Raw genomic sequence first — 17,376 nt, 5'->3', positions numbered from 1 at the left:
ACATCAGGCCGTGCTGGTAACATTAATGCCAATGCTTCCTCTGAAATGCTCTTGGAATGCTGTGCTATATGTTAGTCAGTAAAAGGTGCATAGTAAGTTCAGTGTGGAAAGACAGCTGTAAACAGCATTTGTTATGGTCAATGGATTTGTTTTTATAAGATCAAGTCTCAGTTGCCTATGAATGTCAGGTACGAGTTGGACTCAATGGACTTTCAATGCTTGGGAAAGAGCACTTTTCAATGGATGGTTTCTTTCAGCATGAGAATGATGGATAAATACAGCTTCCAGATTGGCATTTACCCTTCATCTACTGGGTAACATCTGGCACTCAGAGATTGAGTAGAAAACTTCCACCATGGAAGAAGTAATCTTTTTGAAACTAACATGAAATTTCGATGTCAGCGATGCCAAATGTTGAAAATTGAAGCTAAGTAGAATGTATTTAATTCTTTGGAAATTAAGTTTGAGAGGCCATATGCAAGTGAGTTGTCTACCTAGTCCATCATACCAGTTTAAGAAGATATCAGATTTGCATGTAAAAGCAGCCGTTCCCATTCAGCAAGCTAATTTCCCAGCACCACCTTGTGGTGACTTGTAGTTAGTCAGAATGTTTGTTCACTGTGAAATTTCTGTTACCATTACCCTGCACAGAAGTTGGAAATAGCACCTACTTTCTTTATCATGAGTGTGAAAATCGCCACATTCCTTTAGCAAAACCTTTTAGTTCATATTATAACAAAGCTATGTTTTCTTAGTTTGTGAGACAAGGGCTGGCCAGGTGCCTAGCTTGGCCTAACTCATGGGGTCCTGTAGTCCTCACCCCCTGAGTACCACTGCACCCAGTTAAAGCTGTATTTGTGGCATCCAAACCAGCTTTGTTTTAAGAAAATCATAATATACAGAGGATACATTCTATCAGTAGCAATTAGATGAATGAATGAACAAGAATATAATTAAAAATAGCTGCATCCAGGTCATTTAGTACAGTTCATTAACTGTTTTTATAACTGACATAAAAGTAATACAATATTAAATTTAAAATTTTGTCTTTACTTTGAGTTCATAATGTAAATGATGAAATGTGATCATATCTACCTCCCATCTTCCCCCTCCAAATGCCTCCATATTCTCCCTAACTTACCCCACACACAAAATGTTGTATCCTTTTGTCATTGTTTTGTTTGGGTTTTTGTTATTCTTGTTGTTTTAAAACCCACTAAGTCCAGTGCTGCCAATTTGTGCATGGGTGCAGAATAATCCACTGGGACATGGCAGGCCTACCGTGGCCACATCATTAAAAACACATAATTAAAGAAAAAAGTTTTGAAGTGACAACAGAACAGCTCCCCCTATAAAGCAAACAGATGTGACAGGATTGAGAAACAAGACAGGAACAGGGCACAACCCAAAGCAACATGGGACATGGCAGGGCTGGGGGCCCGTCCCAGGCCTGGCTCCAGTCAGATACATAGATGCAGAGGTTCAAAGCAAGGAGGGATGGTCTTGGACAGGCCGAGCCTCTGGCTCTGTTCAGAGGAACAAATGCAGGTACTGATGGCAGGAGAGCATTCAGTATCCAAGGCAGCTAAAGGCTAGGAGAGGGACAGGGGTGCAAAGCATAGTGGCACACACCCGTGATCCAAGCTCTTGGGAGACTGAGTCTGAAGGATTGTGAGTTCAGACTAACCTGGGTCATGTTGGAGGACCCCAGCTATCTAAAACAGCCACCAACACCAAGAAAGACAGAAAGACATCCATGAGAGGAGACACTGACCCCTCCCTCTGTCAGTTCTTGCTCACCACAGGGTCTCGGATGCCTCAGTCCACAGTGGATGAACCCTAAGACCCAAATACTAACATAAGCCCTGTACTAGCAGGTTTTGTGGGTCAAATTGACTCAAGCTAGAGTCATCAGAGAGGAAGGAGCCTCAGCTGAGGAAATGCCTCCATGAGATCCAGCTGTAAGGCATTTTCCCAATTAGTGATCAATGGGGGAGGGTCCTGTCCATGGTGAGTGGCCTCATCCCTGGCTGGTGGTCCTGGGTTCTATAAGAAAGTGGACTGAGCAAGCCATGAGGAAGAAGCCAATATGCAGCACTCTTCCATGGCCTCTACATCAGTTCCTGCCTCCAGGATCCTGCCCTGTTTGAGTTCCTGTACTGACTTCCTTTGGTGATGAACAGCAATTTTGACATATAAGTAAATAAACCCTTTTCCTCCCCAACTTGATTTTTGGTCATGGTGTTTTATCATAGAAATAGAAACCCTAACTAAGAGTCAAGTCAAAAGATGCCAGATATTTAAGGAAAAATGACTCTGTGAAGAAAACATTTGATTTGACAGAGTACCAACATCAATTTTTTTTTAAATGAGTATATTTGAACAGTTGAAGATTCACTCAATTTAAACAATTCCAGAAAGTATTTATTGGGCATTTACCATAGCAGAAAATTCCCAAGGGGAAAATTAAGAAAGGAAAATTGGGTATAGTGAAATTAGAAAAGAAATTAGTAAAACGTGTTATCCTAAATTATTAAGGCAAAACACAGAAACAAAGGCACAGAATTAAAATTCTAGACTGTCTCAGCACTGCATCAGTAGAGATATAGAAGGGGACCTATATTAAGAGCAAGGGTTACTAATTAGTTCGGGTTTGGGTATGAAGACGTAGCTTTAAAGTTATATTAAACTAACAGAGTATTGATGTGGAGATATGCCTTAAAGAGAGCACGCTGTGTACTGGGGATAGACATGAAATGTCATGTTACTAGATAGTTTATGGACGTCTCCTGTTTACGTTTTGCTGTCCTATGCTCTCATTTTTCTCACGAGTTTTCTTTGAGAGGTCTAACTTGAATTTGTGGAGGGAGGTGGGAGAAAGAAATCGATGCTCCAAATCAAACTGAAGTGATAATCATGGTATATTTTTTATTATGTTTCCCATTTCTTAAACAATTGTTTGGTTATTGTCCTGACATGTCTTTGAAGCTGTGACAGACTGTTTCAATTCTGCCTAATTTTGAAGTTTCCAGGAGAAGTGGGATAGGAGTCCCCTTTTAGATAATGATCTTCCTTGGCCTGGGGTGTGCTGGGCAAGAGCTCTACCTCTGAGCACTTCACAGCCCATGGCTTCCTTCCCAGAATGGCAATATTTCCCCCATGTAATAATGAATTAAGAAATGCTTCATGCCGGGAGGTGGTGGCGCACACCTTTAATCCCAGCATTTGGGAGGCAGAGGCAAGTGGATCTCTGTGAGTCTGAGGCCAGCCTGGGCTACAGAGTGAGTTCCTGGACAGGCTCCAAAGCTACACAGAGAAACCTTGTCTCAAGAAAAAAAAAAAAAAAAAAAAAAGAAATGCTTCATAACATAGTATGGCTTTCTAAATGTCATCATGGTCTCCTAATGACCTTATTTGGCGTGACCTTTGCTAGCACAGACTTTGGTGACTGCACACACGTTTTGATTCTTGATACTCTCAAAACATGTAGACCGTAAGCTAAGGGAATGTGTCCTGTCTTCCAGCCTCTGAATTATGAGTACGTGATACCGCATAGTGAAAAAACTGTTCAGAATTCAGTGTTCTCTTCTTGATAAGATGAATATCAGAATTTGGTGCTAAATTAAAAACACCGTGTGATAAGGTTACCATTTGTTGCTTGTCTTTTGGTATGATTTTGAATAAAATGAGAAAGGTCAATAATTCTCTTCCCAGAATCCTTGAAATGAAAACATTCATTAATAAGTATTTCCTAGAAAAACTCTAAATGAGCAGTACATGTATAAAAGCCTATTTATCCTCACCACTGACGAACAGAAGGCAGACTTAACATGGTGCTGCTTTCACACTGGGAATGTTTTCTTCCTATTCCCTCCCCTTTTCCTTTCCCCTCCTCCTCCCTCCCCTCCTCCTCCTATTTTTGATAATGTCACAGTAACAGGGGGTTGAACCTAGAGCCTTGAACCCACTGATGGTACCTGCAGGTCCTGGGAAGTCTTCATTGATAATATTCTGAAATGACAAGGGGCTAAGGAAAATGCATTTGCCAGCAGTCTTGCTGGCAGAGTGGGTTACGCCCATCCCCATCAGAGGGTTCTGAGGTTCAACTGAGGAGTCAGCTTCATACAGTTGCTATAACCCATATCAGATGCAGTTCCTGGGGAGGATGAAGAAGCTAGGGCCCAGGGGTGCTGGCTGGCACTGGCTCCTCACAGAAAGGTATAGTACTGTATAGCACTCAGCATGGCTCACCCCACAGCTGTGAGGAGCTACTGTGTGATCCACCAGGTGATTGAGAGTGCTAAAGAGTGAGTCATTGGTGGGTTTGAGACTCCTGGACTTAGAAGCCTCATGCCCACGAAGAGCCAGCTAATACCTGTTACAGCAGCCCCAGGCCTTGCTCCCCAGTTCTTTGCAGAGGACACACTAGTTATAAAGGTCACTGAACTCAGAATGCTCAGACATTTGGTATCTGTTGGATATTGACTAATTCCTTCAAGTTAAGTTACAACCTCACATGTTATTTTTCTCCTCAGACAGTGGTTCTCAACTTTCCCGGTACTGCAACCCTGTAACACAGTTCCTCATGTTGCAGTGACCCCCAACCATAAAACTATTTTTGTTGTGACTTCATAACTATAATTTTGCTACTGATACACAGGATATCTAATATGCAATCCCAAAGGGGGTCACAACCCATAGGTTGAGAACCACAGTCCTAAGCAGAGCTGCTTTGTAACAAGGTTAATTAACAGTAGACTTGAATCAACTCCCAGAGAACACAGCTAGAAAGTCAAACCAAGTTCAAAGTGTCCTGCAGAAATGAAAAGGGATTTTGTTTGGGGGGCTAGGAGTTGATTTGTTTGTTTGTTTGTTTGTTTCAGGGATGGGGATTAAACCCAGGGTTTTGCACATACTAGGCAAGTATTCTATAACTAAGCTACAGTCCCAGTCACGTAGCAATTTTTGAAAACCCTTTAATCACACAGGATAAATGAATGCAATCTTTTCCCTCTTTTATTTTTTGAGACAGAGTCTCTCTCATGTAGCCCAAACTAGCTTCACACATGTAGGCCAAAATGGCCTCAATCTTGAGATCCAACTGCCTCCATCTCTGGAGTGCTGCTGGAATTACTGATGTGTGCCACTCCACCTAGCCATGCAATGTGTTTTTAAGACCATAGATTGGGAAAATGTGTTGAAAGCTTTCTCTCTCTCTCTTTCTTCTTCTTCTTCTTCTTCTTCTTCTTCTTCTTCTTCTTCTTCTTCTTCTTCTTCTTCTCCTTCTCCTCCTCCTCCTCCTCCTCCTCCTCCTCCTCCTCCTCCTCCTCCTCCTCCTCCTCCTCCTCCCTCTTGCCTTTTTCCATGGTGAGGTCCCACTCGGTTGTCTCAGCTAGCCTTACACCCCTTGTTCTCAGCCCTTGTTCGTCTGGTTCTGTAGGTGCCCCTGGTTGTACCCACCTGGATGGGTGGTGATTTTCTTTCTAATATTTTAACCATCAATTTTTCATTTTTAGCTGTTATACTGTAATATAAATAACTGTTCTATGGAAATTACAATCAAATCAATTTCAGTGCAAGCTGTTTACATTGACTGATCATGTATTTAAGAACTTTTTTATTACCTTTGAGAAAACTTCATCTTGAATTTCTTTATTTGAAATGCAATGGATTTTATAAACTGCTGAGATTCATCTAACATCAGCATAGGGAGTATTCATATTTAAATGTTCAAGTCATCAAGACCATTCGCAGACCATTTTCCCATGTATAGTCTTATTTAATTTCTTAAATCTAATTAAATTCTCATGGATTTTAAACCTACCAAATGAGTAAGAAAGTGAAACCAGGCTTTGTTGGTTTTTTTGTTTTTTTTTTTGTTTTTTTTTTTTTTTTTTAGTTGATTCCCTGAATTTTCCTTGGGTTTGGAGAGGTTGGTAGAAATGTGCAACAGAAGCCAGCTGGGACTAGAATTGAGTAGGAGACACAAAGTCACATCTCTTTGATAGGATTTAGATGCTAGCTCTCTGGGCCTTTTGTTAGGTTATGGGTAGGTTAATGGGTGGCATCATTAATTGCCTAAGAGACTTATTCTTAGACATTTACAATGTACTCTCTGCCTCCTACTTAGTGATATGTGCAACCATTACTGGCTTTGTAATATCATACCTTAGTTTTATTGATTTAATGGTTCAGAAATAGGAAACAAGTATTTCAATTATCAAAGAATTCCAAGTTAAACTGTCCTTTCAGCCAAATGACAATCAGTTAAGGAATATCCATAGAAATTGTGTTTATTGCCTACTGTTTTATTTTAGCTGTCATTTTATTTTTTAATTTTACCCTTTATTTTAATTTTATGTGTCTGAGTATTTTGACTTCTTATGTCTGTGGACCATATGCATGCAGTACCTCTGGAGGCCAGAAGAGGTCATTATATCCCTTGGGACGGGAGTTACAGGTTGTAAGCTGCCAAGTGGGTACTGGGGATTGAACCTCTGGAAGAGCAGCCAGTGCTCTTATCCACTGAGCCATCTCTCCAGCCCATTAGTTTTATTCTTCTTATACAGGGACGATGCAGGGGTGTTGATCCCAGAGAAAGACCCCCTGAGCTGCAGAATACCAATATTTGGGCCAATGCCTAGAGTTCTGGTCTTGGCCACCTGGGACTGACTGTGGTACTGTATGAGGCACTTTGGGCTATGCAAACTCTCTTAGGCCCTTGTCAATGGAAAGCTTTCTTTAGTTGTACGACACAGTAGGGCTTAGGATAATCAAGATTCTGATGGCTTCATGTTTTGTCTTTCAGTTTGTATCTGTTTAAACTGGGGATTGCACCCCAGATCCAGGATTTGCTGGGGAAAGTGGACTTCACAGGTACTGCGCTTTGTCTTTCTCTCCTCTGCAATCTAGTGACTAAGAAAACATGCGGGTGCTTTCTTCTTCCCATTGATGTTACTCATTCCCTCCTTCCTCTATCCCAGTGCTTCTCAACCTTGTAATGCTGGGACCCTTTAATACAGTTCCTCATGTGCGGAGACCCCCAACCATAAAACTATTTTCATTGCTACTTCATAATTTAATGTTGCTACTGTTATGAACCATAATGTAAATATTTGATATGTGACCCCTGTGAAAGGGTTGTTCAACTCCTCAAGGGGGTCTTGACCCACAGGTTTAGAATCATTGCTCTATACCAACAAGGGAAAACCTGCCATCTTGGTTTTCTTTCTGAGTTGTGATAAAGTACCCTGACATGAATAACTTTAGGGAAAGGCTTTCTTTTAGCTCACATTACAAGGTTCAGTCTACCCGGGTGGTGAAGTCAGGGCATCAGGGACATGAAGAAGATGGCCATATTATGGCCACAGTCAGAGAAGAGAGCTGTGAATGCATGCTGCTGCCCAGCCCCTTTCTGCATTTAAACAGTTTAGAATCCCTGTCAAAATGGTGCCGCACTCAACTAAGGTAATCAAGGGCCTTTCCCACAGGCAGATGCCCATCTCCCAGGTGACTCCAGAGTCTACCAAACCAACAATGAACACTAACCACCACACTGACCTATCTTGCTTGTGCCTACCTGGACCCCCTTCCCCCATATTTGTGGAGTGAAAGAGTCAAGCAGATTGTTTGGAAATGGCTCCGCCTTCCCTAGGAAGAGCGTCTCTTTCCTGCCTTCACTTCTGGCGGCTTCCTTTGATTTTTTTTGTTTGTTTGTTTTGTTTTCTGTTGTCCTTTCAGAGGAGGAAATCAGTAATATGAGGAAAGAACTGGAGAAGTATGGGATACAGATGCCAGCTTTCAGCAAAATAGGTGGCATTTTGGCCAACGAACTGTCTGTAGACGAAGCTGCATGTAAGTTGGCCTCATATCCATGCATGTCATAGGCCGGCAACTTACCCAAATGTATGTGCTGATGTCAGTAGCATAAAACGGGATGCTTAGGAGATACTTTAAGAACCCTAAAGGGTTTTTTGGGGGGGCGGGGGGATTGTTGATGATGATGATAATTCTAGTTTACTCAAACCCCAAAGACTAGCTGCAACCAAATGATTTTATTGTCTTCATAACAAAATTAGCCTAGCGCGGGATCATTTGACCCTTTCTCTTCTTACCACATCCTGGTTCAAAACAGCCACATCTCTTAATAGGCAGCATCTTCTGAGATCTGCAGTTGGGCACAGCAGGCTCCAGTCTTGGCATGATCTCCTTTGCAGACTTAACCTTTGGGGGCACAATAGGTTTAGTCTGCCCTTGCAGCCCCTCTATTTCCTGTCTAATGCCACTTTCTCCAAGCAGAGAATGCTTGCCCTTCTTGTCCTGTGTCATCCTATGAGGCTGGAGACTGCCACATTTCTTATAGAAAGTCCAGCAGATTTCAGGAATGCTCACCATGTTTGCAGGAGCACTGTCAACACCAAGAACCCTGACATTTTTGTCCTTAATATTATAATTATTTGCTAGTGTTTGAACATAGCCAAGTCATTGGAGTTTTAGACATGCATCTATGTGATGTGAATGTAGAGATTTCAGAAATGTTTTCGCTTCACCAAACATATCTCTACTTGCTGTGTCTTTGGATTTCAGTGGTTAGGGTATATTGCTATGACTCTTTTAATGTTGCAAGCTAAATCAGATATCTCTTGAAACCACTTGTTTAAGGCTGTGATGCCCTGAGCAGGAAGCAAGGGCCAACTCTGTGCCTAGTGACTGGCATAGGCCCTGGTTTGTCTCTGCCTGAATAGATAGTTAGGGATTACCTCAGAGACACTGGGAGCAAGACCCAGTGACAGGCAGGCTTAGAGCATCAGGTGCTGCATGATGTGTCCAAGGTCTCTTTTTTTATTGTGCTGAGAGCATGCACATATGCATGTACACCCAAGTGCATTGCATGTGTAAGGCAGTTTGTTCCTCAGGAGCTGTCCCCCCCTGTTTTTAGGGACAGGTTCTTTCTTTGGGACCTAAAGCTAGATAATTAGGCTAGGCTTGCTGGCTAGTTAACCCAGGGATCCACCTGTGTCTGCCTCCCCAGTATTGGGATTACAAGCACATGTCACCATGCCTGGCTTCTTACATAAATGCTGGTAATCGGACAAGCACTTCCCTCTTTTACTCACTGGGAGCTAAATAAGTCGGTAAAGCTGCTTGAGTTTATAGGTGGTCAGTGTCTTTTGCTAATTAAAAAAAAAAGTGTCCTTTCTCTTGACTTTTCAGTACATGCTGCAGTCATAGCCATTAACGAGGCTATTGAAAAAGGAGTGGCCGAGCAGACCATTGTAACACTAAGAAACCCAAATGCGGTTTTAACTTTCGTGGATGACAACCTCTCACAGGAGTACCAGAAGGAACTCTGGGAAGCCAAAAAGAAAAAAGAGGAAAACGCAAAAGTGAAGGTACTTAGTGAACGTCTAAGTGACCCCTGTGGTTATGAGTTTTGGACATGAAATGTATTAGTGTTGACCGCAATGATTTGTAAGTCAACTGGCTACAGTGTCTTGATCTGGATGGTATGGAAGGCTAGACGACCCTAAATTACATCATGTAATTAGGACTGGACATCGTGTTGTAGACATACTGTTTAACCCAAGAGGCATAGAGACAGCGGCTTCAGAATATCCTTGTTTGATATCATCTTCCGGCTCCATGCCAACTATGAAAATGGTGTGTCTAGCACAGACATTAATAATTCAACAATGAAATGTTCAGAGAGGAAGTTTTCTCATGCCTCTCTACATTTTCCCAATACTAAACACATCTGATTTGAAAGTATCCCCTTCTCCTAATGAGAAAGCCTATTCCTGATCCTGACTCTAAACCCACCTACTTCTAGCATAGTTTTTGCTGACAACTTCGTCTACACTGAAACTTCTACTCGGCATCAACTTTTCTTCTCTCATTGAGTTCTGATCTCCGGTACTTTATTTGATGACTTTTCCTTGCCTGGTGGCTTCCAGCAGCCCCATCTCGGTGGCTCATCTACCCCAAGAGGCTCTGCTCCCCTGACTTGCATAAGTCTTGGCTGTAACAGTTCTTAGCACTGACCTCTTGGAGCCTCTTCCTTTTCCCTGTTTCTGTTGGGATTCTTTCCAGGCTCACATTGAGCTCTTTCTAGTCTTCCTCCACTGAGTCATGCATTTGTCAAGGAAATCAGGTAACTCTAAGCCAGTCCCTCCCATGTCATCCTCTCTGCTTCTGCAGATTTTGCACTCTGTGTTTCTAAGACCTTATACCTGACCACAGCAGAAGAATAATCATTCCACCTGTCCTTGTCACACTTGTTCCCTGCTCTGCCTCTATGGTTTGAGATGACCAGCACCTTGTCTAGAGTCCTTTATGTCCCCTCTCTCCTGCTCCTAGCTAGAGTCTGCTGCCTTTTCCTGCCAACTTGAAGTCATACTTTACCTCCAAGTCCCACACACTGGCCTCCAGGGTTTTCACAGGCCTCCTGCAGGACTTCCTTCTAGGTCTCTGTTTAATTTGGATCTGATATCACCTCACCAAAAACCTGTCCTGGTTCTCTTTATCCCCCACTTACATTAAGTACAGTGCCAGGCGTGATGCTGTACACCTTTGATTCCAGCACTTTGTAGGCAGAGACAGGGGATCTTTGCGAATTCAAAGCTAGCCTGGTCAACAGCCAGATAGGACTACACAGTGAGACCCTGTCTCAAAGCAAAACAAAACAAACAAACAAACAAAGTACAAGTGTTCAGTTTGGTCTTTGGGGTCCTCTGTAATGCACAGACCATCTTTTGTCTAACATAATAAACAGGTCAAACTGTGTGACTTTTGTTTTTTTAACTAAACCGTGCTGTTGATGGGCCGTTGCTTAACCTGGACTTCACTACCCTGTTCCCCCACTGGACTTTCCTCGTTTGTTACCATGGTTTAAACTTTTCTTTCCAATTGAGTTTGGCTGTGATCTCTTCTATGCATATTCATTATTTGTGGTTTTTAACTTTTTCAGACGGACTCAAGTGTAATTTCCAGGATTTCACTGTTTTGCCTCTGTAAAAGTCGCCGAATTGAGTGATCCTATCTAATATTTCCATATTAGACATGTAGCGTTGTTTGCAGAATGGCAGGGCCTGCTGTTCATCTTTGTAGTTCTTTTTTTTGGGGGGGGGGAAGCTAAGGATCGAACCCAGGGCCTTGTGCTTGCTAGGCAAGCACTCTACCACTGAGCTAAATCCCCAACCATCTTTGTAGTTCTTGCTGGTTGTACCTCCCTTAGAGCCTTGCACTGAGCAGGTATCCCACAGATGCTAATGTTGATTTCAAGTGAAAAGGAGCAAGCTCCCTTTATCATTTGAGTTTTGTGCTGTGGAGACATCGGATGGAAGCTCGGGGATCAGTGAAGATTTTGTTTTGCAGAACAGCTGTATTTCAGAAGAGGAGAGAGATGCGTATGAGGAGCTGCTGACCCAGGCAGAGATCCAGAGCAACATCAATACAGTCAATAGTAAGTGATGGGTGATGTGTCGGAATGGATGTTTGGATAAGGTTCCTTTGCCAGGATCTCTGCAAAACTCCTCACTTGTAACTTGCAAAACTGTCTTATGGGATGGGAAATCTATCAAGGCTGCTCATGATTGTGATGCAACTCTGGTAGTTTCCTGATGAGTCTCCCTCACTGATGCTGTCCCTGGTCCACACACAGCACGTCAAAGTGTCCGGAAACTGGTTCTGTGCTGCCTTCTGGATTCATCACAGCTGTGATGTGTGTCGTTTTGGCTCTGTCCCTTGAAGGGCTGACACTGACTATTATTTAGCAAAAGATTACAACTTAATGATTACTCCTTGCTCTTGATTGTGTGATGGTATTCTGCTGAAATTGTTTAAGATATTATATTACTGGCACATCTGCCTTTCTGCTCTTTATTCATTCACGGGCTTTAGTTTATAGTTCCAAGAATTTTTTAACAGCTTTACTGCAACTGGATGAGACTGTTGGCAGGTGAAATGAAGCTACATGGTAGCAAGGTTAGCTCTGTGCTTCTGAGCCTGTGTGGATCTCATAGTGCGGCTCCTCTCCACACCCTATTCAGTTGAGTGTCCGTGTTCTGGTGTCCCTTCTGTTCTGTGGTAAACACTTTGACCAAATGCAACTTAGAGGAGGGAAGGATTCATTTGACACACAGGTCACAGCGGTCACTGAGGGGAGCCAAAGCCAGAATCCAGCAGGAACCAGAATCCAGCAGGAACCAGAAGCAGAGCCATGGAGAAGTTCTGCTTGCTCTCTCACTTGCAAGCTTGTCTTTGGGAAGCTTAGCTCACTTTCTCATACAGGACCACCCAAAGAAGGATGCTGCCCATAGTAGACTGAGCCCTCCCAGATAATAACAATCAAGACTGTCCCCCAAAGACATGCTCACAGTCCAGTCTGAGCTGGTCATTCCCTCAGTTGAGAGTCCCTTCTCAGGTGACTCTAGGCTGTTTCAAGCTGATAGTTAAAGCTAACTAGAACAGCCTGCTTTAAAAAAAAAAAAAAAAAAAAAAAAAACCTTAGGTAGTTAAAATTGAGCAAATGTAAATTTAGATCCGTCAATCATTAGACTTATCCTCCATCTAATAAAAGTTATCTTTCCTTGAACATCAGAAGAGGCAGTAAGGAATTCTATTTGATATTTATTCCCTCGATTAATCTACATAGCCCATATTTTCCCCAAACTCTTTGTGGGTTTTTTTTGTTTTTTGTTTTCGTTTTTGTTTTTGTTTTTGTTTTTGTCGGAGCTGAGGATCGAACCCAGGGCCTTGCGCTTGCTAGGCAAGCGCGCTACCACTGAGCTAAATCCCCAACCCCCCCTCCAAAAACTCTTAATACATGGAAAAACCACTGGAACCATGTAATAGATCACGTGAACTTCTGCTGAATTTAAAATTGGAGCATCCACAAATGGACCATTCCTCAAGCTGTCCTCTATGTCACTGCCTAAATACGCTGGGAACGTTCTGTATTGCTTTGAACACTCACAGAATACACACCTGCAGGTCTGGCTGAGAAACCTTCTCCGAAGTTATTGGAATGACTGGTCCTGCAAGGCTCAAGGACACCAGTGCAGGTTAACTCATGTCAGTGTCTGCAGCTAACATCTGAGAATTTGCATGAGAACTCATCCTGATGTGTTTACATCAACCCTTACAGTGTCAGGGGGCAGTTTCCTGCTCTTTTATGCTATAGAGCCTTGAACATGTGGGTGATGATACACAAGGCCCAGGTTCAGTGTTTTCTTTCCACTGTTTGTGAAGGTTGAGACTTCCATCATCCTTGGACAGAAATTGACAGTTACAGAAAGAAATTAGAGCCGGGCGGTGGTGGCGCACGCCTTTAATCCCAGCACTCGGGAGGCAGAGCCAGGCGGATCTCTGTGAGTTTGAGGCCAGCCTGGTCTACCAAGTGAGTTCCAGGAAAGGCACAAAGCTACACAAAGAAACACTGTCTCGAAAATACCAAAAAGAAAAAAAAAAAAAAGAAGAAATTAATATTGCCAATGAGACAACATCTGAGCTCCAAAAGCTTTGAGAGGAAATGGTCCTGTAGCTTTTGAAATGCTTATAACTAAGACAGCTTTCTTTTTTGTGTCTTTAATAAAATTCTCTACAAATAAAGACTTGAATACCCAATGACCTAACTTCCTGACCTCAGATTTAACTAAATTGGCTATACTTTCATTTCCATTTTAAAGTACCAGGCAATGGGTGATTTGTACCATTGGCACGAGCTGAAATTGATGAGGATGCTTCTTCCATGTTTAGTGGCTTGGTTCTTCTGAGATTTTCATCTCTTCTCTTGGAAAATCTGTAGTCCAATAGAACTGAGGTATAGTTCTATTGTCAATAGTGTGACAGTGAGCTATTGTACACTTTAAAATCTGCAAGGGAAGTGTAGAGACGGCGGCAGGCTCATCCCAACCCTGAGGGTTATTGTATTAACGCCAAGGCATTTACATTCAGAGCAGCCAGTTAATGGCATTGGCAGCAGCTCTGGTGATTCTTCAGTGACCTCTCCTCGGTCATTTGTGTTTGGACAACTCCTATCAAAAGAGTTAGAGTAATTTTAGCTGTCCTGTGGCCACGCCATTAGGCAGATAGAGTGCGTGTCTGCTTTTCCTGGTGCCCAGATGCCTTCCTCAGAAGGCAAATCTTGCAGGCTCTGTCTGGTTTTCTCTTGACTGGAGACAGCTCATCTCTCATCCCCTTGCTGGACCAGCAGTTGGGTGTCTGTGTTCTTAAAACTCTGCTGGCTCCATCATTCAAAGCACCCTTCCCACAGTCACTGAAGCTCCTTGTAGCCTGAATGTTACAGCTGATGGAGAGCTTAGGCGTTTAGGGTTGTTTCCGAGAGTAGAACAGCAGGGTACCAAGCTCTGCTGTGAGCTTACTGTGTGCAGATCCACTGGGAGGGTACGGCCTCAGGACAGGGCTTGCTCCTGGTCTTCATGTAATGTAACATCTCCTTAATGGGGTAGTGCTAACCCATAAGGAGTGGCAGAGAATAAACATACAGAAAAGAACATCATGTTTCAGCTTTACCTAAAAATGAGATTCACAAGATAGGAAATCCTCAGGACACAAGTGGTTTGAAGGCCTCATGGGTGAGGTGGGAAAAGAGCCGGTCCTGAAAGGAAAGCTTTTGGGAGCCAAAGAAATGGCCCAGTGGGGAAAGTGCTTGCCGCGCAAGTGTGAAAACTTGAGTTCAAATCCCCAGAGCCCACGTATAAAAGTGGATGAAGTAGCATATGTCTGCAACCCCACTGCTTCTATGGTGAGGTAAGAGGCAGAAAGCTGGGCAAATCCCCAGAAGCCCTTGGGCCAGCTAGCCAGGAGTATGACAGCTAACAGCAAAGAAGTGCTGTCTCAAACATGGTGGAAAGTGAAGACCAACATCCCAGGCCGTCCTCCGAGTTCCGCAAGTGCCCACACACCAGCACACATGCACACGACACATGTATCATAGACGCACAAAACAAAGGCTTTCATGGGGACATCATACTAGCAGGAGTGATCCAGAACTCAAGGTCCATTGATGCTGTAGTTCTTTTTGGAAGTCGCCGCAGGTCTGTGAATGACTAGAATCACTGACCCAACTTCACAAGCTTTGCCCACCTCCACCTGTGGCTTTTCAGAATCTGTGGCAAGTGATTGCTTCCATTAGAGCCTTGGGAAGGAGGGCTGGCTGGGCAGGCCAGCAGAGGGCAGCACACAGTCTCACTTAGTATGCCCTCCTGCCCCCAGGGCTGGCTGCCGTGGACCACATCAATGCTGTCCTTCAGGAAGGGGACCCTGAGAACACACTGCTCGCACTGAAGAAACCAGAGGCCCAGCTGCCGGCTGTGTATCCCTTTGCTGCTGTTATGTACCAGAACGAACTCTTCAACCTCCAAAAACAGAACACCTCGGTGAGGCACAGCTGCGTGCACGTTCATGCCGCGTCCCAGGGAGAAGGGCGGCTGTGCAGAGAAGGGGAAGACGGGTGAGGGGTGCAGAGTCTCCACAGGGTGCACAGCCCACAGTCTCAGCCTCGGTGGCCCATTGGTGCCAGTCCAGGGTTCATTTTCCCTTTACTTTTTGCTTTTATTTTAGTCCAGGGGAAAATGCTAAGGGCATAGTTAGGAAATCCAGGAGTAGTGTATACAATACACAGAACAAGCCGTTGCTATTTTCTGTGTGTGTGTGTGTGTGTGTGTGTGTGTGTGTGTGTGTGTGTTTAAGAAAGATAATAGCTTAGAACTCTGCTACTGTGGAGACCCCAAGTCTGTTCCAAGCACCCATGTCAGGCAGCTTACAATTGCCAGGAATTCTCAAGCTTCAGGGAGACCCAATGCCTCTGGCCTCCAAGGGAAGGACACTTGCACTCACATATTCACATACGGACCCACATACAGACACACATAATTAAAAAGAAGTCTGTTTTTTTTTTTTTTAAAAAAAAGAATGTTGAATAATTTTAACTTTTAAAATATGCTTTAAATCAGCATTTCTAGAGATCTGCAACTCAACATTAGCAGCATGGCTTTGATTTTTGTAAATTTATGATTCTTAATATGGTAAAGTATTATATAGTCATTTTCAAATAAGTTATATGTCTTAGTTAGGGTTTCTATTTCTGTGACGAGACACCATGACCACAGCAACTCTTATAAAGGAAAAACATTTAATTGGGGTGGCTTACATTTTCAGAGGTTTAGTTCATTATCATCATGGCAGGACATGGTAGCATGTAGGCAGACATAGTGCTGACTATATCTCGATCAGAAGGTAACAGGACACACTTCCTCCAACAAGGCCATACCTCCTAATAGTGCTCCTCCCTAGGGGGACATTTCTTTCAAACCACCACATTATGTAATAAATAGAATGTTTACTCGAAGTCTGTGAGCAGCAGAGAGGGGCAGAATGGAAAGTTCTGGAAGTAAGGCCGAGAATGTCACATAGACAAGAGCTGGTGCTGCAGGTGTGAGCAGGGTTGTTTGATACGGAGTCCTCTGCAGGTGATCGGGAAGTGTTAATTCACAGCACGTATATCTCAGAACAATTTCCTCAAGGTTAGATGTTTGCCTGGCTTACATGAAGCCATGTTCAGTCCCCAGCATCACCTCCTGAAAAACAAAAAGTAAAATTAAAGGTTAAAAGTTAAATGTAGGGCTGGAGAGATGGCTCAGAGGTTCAGAGCACCAACTGCTCTTCCAGAGGTCCTGAATTCAATTCCCAGCACCCACATGGTGGCTCACAACCATCTATAATGAGATCTGGCGCCCTCTTCTGTATACATAATAAATAAATAAATCTTAAAAAAAAAAAAAAAGTTAAATGTAAAAGCAATTTGTAGAACTCAAAGTTCTGGATTGGAGAGATAGCTCAGCAGTTAAGAGGACCCACTGCTCTTCCAGAGGACCCAGGTTCAGTTTCCAGCATCCACATGATGGCTCACAGCCTTCTGTAACTCCAGTCCAGGCATCCAACATCCTCTTCTGGCCTCCTCTGGTACCAGGGATGCATGTGGTGCACAATCATGCAAGCCAAACTCCCATACACATAAATAGGTAAAATCCTTTTTTTTTTTTTTTTTTTTTTTTTTTGAGACAGGATCTCACCATGTCACCATGGCTGGCCCTGGAGTTAGCTGTGTAGACCAAGCTAGCCTTGAACTCACAGAAATTCTCCTGCCTCTGATCCCAGGTGCCGGAGAAAGGAGTGTCCCACTGGACCCCGCTTTAATAAATAAAACTTACTAAAATTAAAGGGGTTGTTTTGTTTTGTTTTGTTGATTTTTCTAGACAAGGTTTTTCTGTGTAGTTTTGGTGCCTGTCCTGGATCTTGCTCTGTAGACCAGGCTGGCCTCAAACTCACAGAGATCTGCCTGGCTCTGCCTCCTGA

The 17,376-nt window shown here is 43.3% G+C and overlaps 1 protein-coding gene across 1 annotated transcript in view; it reads left to right on the top strand.

Annotated features, from left to right (window-relative positions):
- Iqgap2 (IQ motif containing GTPase activating protein 2) overlaps nucleotides 1-17,376 on the top strand; it is a 139,636-nt gene that overhangs the window by 20,690 nt on the left and 101,570 nt on the right. Inside the window, exons 4-8 of the mRNA XM_036207454.1 lie at nucleotides 6,809-6,876; nucleotides 7,741-7,854; nucleotides 9,214-9,392; nucleotides 11,374-11,461; nucleotides 15,235-15,398. Coding sequence (XP_036063347.1) covers nucleotides 6,809-6,876; nucleotides 7,741-7,854; nucleotides 9,214-9,392; nucleotides 11,374-11,461; nucleotides 15,235-15,398 — 613 coding nt within the window. The remainder of the gene's footprint in view (nucleotides 1-6,808; nucleotides 6,877-7,740; nucleotides 7,855-9,213; nucleotides 9,393-11,373; nucleotides 11,462-15,234; nucleotides 15,399-17,376) is intronic.

Source organism: Onychomys torridus, chromosome 15 (assembly GCF_903995425.1).
Source record: "Onychomys torridus chromosome 15, mOncTor1.1, whole genome shotgun sequence".
In the NCBI taxonomy this organism is placed as follows: Eukaryota; Metazoa; Chordata; class Mammalia; order Rodentia; family Cricetidae; genus Onychomys; species Onychomys torridus.
Note: the sequence above shows the minus strand (reverse complement) of the source record. Positions and strands in the feature narration are given on the sequence as shown.